This window comes from Dama dama, chromosome 4, assembly GCF_033118175.1.
Source record: "Dama dama isolate Ldn47 chromosome 4, ASM3311817v1, whole genome shotgun sequence".
In the NCBI taxonomy this organism is placed as follows: domain Eukaryota; kingdom Metazoa; phylum Chordata; class Mammalia; order Artiodactyla; family Cervidae; genus Dama; species Dama dama.
Window position 1 is genome coordinate 7,395,469 of NC_083684.1, and position 6,054 is coordinate 7,401,522.

Here is a 6,054-nt window from a genome sequence, read left to right on the forward strand (position 1 = left end):
TCTCATACTTATACCTAAATACTTGAACCTAAATGTCACTATATGGAGATCTGGAACAAAATACTATTAAGTGCGCCGTATATCGTACCTGCTAATCTTCCCTCTAGAACGGATGGATTAGTATCTACTTGTAAGCCTGGAAACTGACATTTTCTTTTTTGACACACAGTGAGTTTAAGGTCTGGAACCCTGAAAGACCAGCTCCCTCTGGAGACCCAATCAGTGAATCTCGTTTGCTGTTTTACAAAAACAAGTGTGATCACAAGGTGTGCCCAGTGGAGTACATGACTAACCCACCTCCAAAGGGAAAAGACAAGACAAACCTATCAAGATAGCTGGTGATCTCAACAAAAGGCAAAGTCCACTTCCAGTTCCTACAGAGAATACCAGATCTTGGTCTTATTCGACCTGTGAACTGGAAGCAAGAAGCAGAAAGAAGAGCGGGTTAATTCAGGTTTGTCTCCTGGCCCCCACCCACTTCACAGTGAAAAGTGGTGTCTGCAAATCCAACTGGAAGAAGCACCTCAAAATGCTACCATCAAAGAAACAGAACCAGCAGGATCATTTTCACACAAAGGTAGCATTAAATCTCAGATACACTATGTCCATTCTGCCTTTTGACAGGATGGATTTATGAGCTCTGGGGGACATAAACACCTCCACCAGATGAAGGAATACCAGAGCAGCACTTCCATTTTGGAAAGCTTCTCTCAGATAATATCCCACAGCACTGCCTCTTAAAACTGGAGAATTCTAATTAATAAGTTACTCCCATAAATGATGAATAAAATTTCTTGGCCTGTCATACAGGTGGGAGTGGAAGGTGTGCATAGCCAGGTGTGCAAAACAACAAAGAAACTTGGATACTACTGTTTCTGCCAATGCCAAAAAACATCTCCCAGGTCTTGGCGATGACCAGCTAATTCTACCTCAACCTAACCATGAGTTCTGTAGAATCTCTGTCCCTGACAGAAGGTAAATAAACAAGAAAGTCAATTACAGATTTCACAAATATTTTATACACTGGTCTACAATTTTTAATTAGAATTAACTATCAGAGACACTGCACCCTTTGAGCGTAACAATGTTTAATGGTGGCTTTTTTAGGTGAATGCTCGAAAGTATTCAACATTAAATTCAATTTACATGTTTGCAAACACATTATTAGCAATTCTTAAATATTTCAAATCAACTAATTCAAAGCACAGAAGGCTTGTTCTCAAGTAACTCTTCTGAGGTGACATGAGACTGAACGAAGCCTATAACTTGAGTCCAGGTCTCTAACCAACAATCACCATATCATCGCTGGTGAACTCATATGCGGGAACTTCAAGGTTGAGAGGTGCAGGCCCCTTCCTGATCCTGCCAGACGCATCATAGTGTGACCCATGGCAAGGGCAGTAATAACCACCAAAATCTCCTGCATTTGCAATGGGTACACAACCAAGATGAGTGCAAACACCTATCAGGATAACCCATTCCGGTTTCTTTACTCGCTCTAAGTCATGCTGTGGGTCCCTCAACTGGGACACTTCAACTGCAGCTTCCTGGTCAATTTCCTTCTTGGTTCGATGGCGCACGAACAGGGGTTTGCCTCTCCATTTGAAAGCCATGTTCTTCCCCTCTGGAATATCAGATAACTTGATTTCAATTTTCGACATGGCCAACACATCAGCAGAAGCACTCATGCTGGAAACAAACTGAGAGACGACATTCTTGGCAGCATATGCAACACCCACAGTAGTTGTTGCAGTTATCAAATAGGAAAAACCTTTTCGAGCCTCACTGCTCTCTTTTGAAGACTTTGTACTATCTAACACTTCAGGGCGACGATAGTCAGAGAAGTCAGGCACTTTGATGTCTGTATGGGAATAACGAACAGAAGCAGGGACTGCAAGATAAACAGAAGGTTAAAAAAACACAATTAGATGAGGACCCTGAAAGAGGCATACATCAGGGAATGGGCCCTTATGAATTCATAAGCAAAAATAAAATTATTAAAACATGAAATACGGCACTTACTGGTCTCAGAAATGGCCAACTTGGCAGTGCCAGCAAATAAAATACTGAAAACAAAATTAAGTCAACCACTACCTATCATATTGGTATGAAATCATAATATGTATAATTGACTCCACCTGATTGAACACTGCTGATTCAGAATTTGTAACAATTCAGTGCATCAGGTTAAAAAAAAGTTAAACAGTACTGCAAACAGCAATATTTTAACTCTCCAAAAATTCAACCTGCTAAGATATACTGTGCAATTATGCTAAACATCATCCATATTTTCTGGATTAGAAGAGAACCTAAAACTCATCTAGTCCATTCATTAAATTGATGTGAACATCTTATTAAATCAAATATCTAACTTTATCTTCCTATCTACCTGCTCTCCGAACTTCTAAAAATTCATAAATTAAGAATTGTAAGATAATAAACATTCTGTAAACAGTATAAATTTAGTTGCAGAAAACTTAAAAGAGATTTCTATTTTAGATTTTGGGGTAAAAATTCAAGTACAACCACTAATGGGCGGAAAAGGCACCCTTATCAGACTATGTAACTATCAAAATCAAATGAAATCTCCAAAAGAACCAATTACTTCAATTTAGTATAATACAAAAGAGTAATTTTTTTCATATAACATCAGTGAAGGGCAATAACATCTGTAAGAGTGGGGTATTATTATTATGTATGTTCCCAAGTCCAACAGAGTTAGCCTAGGTACCCAACTAACACAAATCAACTACACAGTACTGTACTGTAACAGGTTTATAATTCTTTTTACACAAATAATACATAAAAAACAAACACAAAAAATAAAAAATATATATTTTTAATCTTGAAAAGTATAGAAGTACAACAGTTGGCGTATAGGGGCTGGCATCAAATGAACAGGCAAGAGGTGCCCACTGGAGGAGGGAGAGGAGGCGGGAGATGGTAGACCTGAAGAACAGTCAGAAATAAGACGAAGGGCAAGCTGCAATTTCACTCACACCTGACGCTGATGGAACACATGTTCCAATCTTTGAAAGTTCAAAACTTGGAGGTTCTTATTGTATTATGGATGCAAACAGTGTCTTTTTTCAAACAACAGATATGTCCTGTCCCATACCATTTTTTAATGTCTGACAAAAAATTAACTTATGATATCACCTTTAAGTATGTTTCAGAAAGTAAATCTCTTTGCAAACTGCGTATTTGTTTAAAAAAATCTACAGCACGGGCCTGCTTTTTAGAAAAGGAGACACTAAAAATTCCTCAATATTAGAAAATGTTCCCAAAAGAAACATGCACTTATAAAAAGCATTGTCCTATAAGCTGCAATTCTAGTTGATCGACTAGGCTGTCTCACCCTAACATACTTCCTTGAGCAGTCAAACATTACAATAAGGAATATGTTTCACATAATCAGTAATTTTGTGGAAGCCGTAAGTAGTCAATGGAGAAACCTATCAAAATCACTTTAACGTACTTTTCTAACTCACTCAACATTTTTTGGAGGGGACAAGGACACAGGTAGTGACTACTGGATACTCGAAACTATAGCAAAGTGACATTGTATCACATACTACCCTACCTAACTGTGATTTACTTTCCCCTAGCACTGTCTGGGATTACACAGGAAAGAGATGCACAGCATATGTAAAAGATGAAGAAACCCAAGTTCATACTTAAAAGCCCTGTCTACAATTCTTCCACACAAGGAAATGAACAGGATACTACAGAGAATGACTTTGACATTATCATCCAGAGATTTAGTAGCAAAAGAAATCCAGTTGTCTGCTCCCATTTTATCTAGTAGGTTACACTTTATATTGAACTCCATCATTAAGGACACTTTGGGAAATTAAACTGCTATACTGTAAAAATCATTCTCTAAATAATTCACATGAATTCTATTAGGTGTGACTTTTAGTAGCAAAGATGTTAGCTATATTGAGTTCTAAATGAAAACAAAATCAAATACTTATAGAAACATCATCTAGAAATGGAGAAAACTTAGGGCATTATAACAAAACAGTTTTGTTTAAAGTGAGCTCTAATGTATCCCAATTCAGGGATCTTCTTCTGACTCAACTGCCCCTTACCATACCCTCTATTAACCATCTTTCCACAAATCATCTATACAGAAAATTTTAACATGAACTTAAGCTTCAAGCTGAAGGCGTAATTACAGAAAACAGGTTTGCCTTATACCTCTACCACTTCTTAGAAGAGTCAAGTAAGCCCGTGATTTTTAGAAGAAACTCTTTAGCCATTTGACAAATTCCAAGATACTTTTCATCTTTGTTATTTAAATTTTCTCCTAATTGTTTCTCATTTGGATCCAAATAACTGGCTTGGGCAATTTCTCTAAAACCCGGGTGCACACTAAGAAAAACTGCCACTTTATTCATTCACCAATACTCGGCACCAACTGCATGCAAAATCTGAGGTTGTGGAAGACAGAAAAATACTCTCTATACTTTGAAGGTCAAGGTCAGAGGAATCCTCAATAAATCCAATACAGAATAGAAAGTGTTATGTGCTGTAAAACATAAAGGAATCAGCAACATAAGATTTTACTAACCTGATCCTGAACTGAGATTGAGAGGGTGGGTAAAACTTGGAAATGTGGAAAACTGGGAGGGGCGTTTAAAGTAAAGCTAAAACGGTAAATACAGGCCGACTTAAGAGTGTGGGAGACAACTTCGTGTAACGCAAAGGTCAATGGGGCCAGGCAAGTAACATAAAGAATCAAGAAGGCCTGATGAGGACTGTGATGAACTGGAGAAGCACTTGCTTCAAATGAAGGGTGCGACCAATGCACAGTACACACGACAATGGAAACCAGAGCCCAGCACTGCCAACTTCCAACATTTCAAGAGACGCCAAAGATAGTCCGTTTCTAACAACTATGCAGGTAAGAGTAGACTACAGGTACCTGGCTCACAAGCTGCCAATTAAGGATCTCCAAACAGTGCATAAAAACAGAGAACAAGGCACCAAAGATAAACTAGGATCTGCTGACAAGAGGCGTAAAATATACTTTTGGTGAGAGCTTATGGCTAAATCAGTCTTTCAAATCTATCACTAACACATCCGCACAGATGCGGACACAGAGGCCTGGGGAGGCGCAGAGGCCTAGCCAAGGTCGACCCAGCCCGCAGGCCATGCCATTCCCAACCAGGGCTCTGTTCCATTTTCCCGCAACCCCCTGCCCTTCTCGACTTCTCCCTGCGTCCAGGGCCGGAAGGAGCAAGCCAAGAGGCACCCCTCAGCCCGGCTCACCGTTGAGGCCAACGGAAGCGACCAAAGGACGGCCCGCGGCCTGGCCTCTGAGCGACTCCCGGCACAGGACGGAGCGCTTCAAGTCCAGCACAGGCGACTGCGAGGTGGCGGGCACCGCGGCCTGTACCAAAGGCCGCAGCGCGCCCGCCACCCCGCGGGACGTGGCCGACAGGACGGGGGCGAACGGGCCCGAGCGGGCGGCGACCGACAACATGGCGACAGCAGCTCCAAAAGCCAAGCCGGTCACAGGGACGACCTTCCGGCCGCAGCGCAGGCGCGAACAGGCGACGAGGGCGCGGGACCGTGACGTCAGCGCCGCCGGCAAAGGGGGGAAGCCCCGCCTCCACACGGGGCGGGGCCAACCTGGAGAGCCGCGGCGTCGGAGGGCGGGGCGAGCGCCCGCGCGCAGAAGGGGGAGTGATCTCATTTGTTAGCCCTTGATGTCTGGCGGCTTGAGTCCCTGTCTCTGGCATCTGCCCCAGAAAAGGTGGCAAAGGAGGCCACCAGAAATGTCACGGGGGCCGATTTTGCCCCCGTTCCGGCAAAAACCTCATCTGTGGGAACGACGGATAAGAATAAATTATCATAATAGTTTAAATTGGGATAATAATAATTCTTAACGTATGTAAAATGTTTATATATGTAAAATATGGTTTGGCATATATATATGTAAATATACGTAAATATATATAAATATATATATATAAAGAGCGTCCCTGGTGGCTCAGACAGTAAAGAATCTACCTGTAATGCAGGAAACCTGGGTCCGATCCCTGC

At 41.6% G+C, this 6,054-nt stretch overlaps 1 protein-coding gene across 1 annotated transcript; it reads right to left on the reverse strand.

The window, feature by feature from the left end:
- Positions 1–996: 996 nt before the first annotated feature.
- On the reverse strand, positions 997–5,546 carry LOC133052629 (cytochrome b-c1 complex subunit Rieske, mitochondrial). Its single transcript, XM_061137551.1, has 2 exons — positions 5,278–5,546; positions 997–1,891 (listed from the first exon to the last, which is right to left on the reverse strand). Exons 1-2 carry the CDS (start codon positions 5,489–5,491, stop codon positions 1,281–1,283), a joined length of 825 nt encoding a protein of 274 aa, XP_060993534.1. The 5' UTR covers positions 5,492–5,546; the 3' UTR covers positions 997–1,280.
- Positions 5,547–6,054: the final 508 nt, after the last annotated feature.

Bases quoted from the DNA above. Each gene is read 5' to 3' on its own strand.
- LOC133052629 (XM_061137551.1), bottom strand. From the start codon at position 5,491: ATGTTGTCGGTCGCCGCCCGCTCGGGCCCGTTCGCCCCCGTCCTGTCG. The intron at 1,892-5,277 runs GTGAGCCGGGCT...TTTATCTTGCAG, and splicing joins CGCTTCCGTTGGCCTCAACG to TCCCTGCTTCTGTTCGTTAT.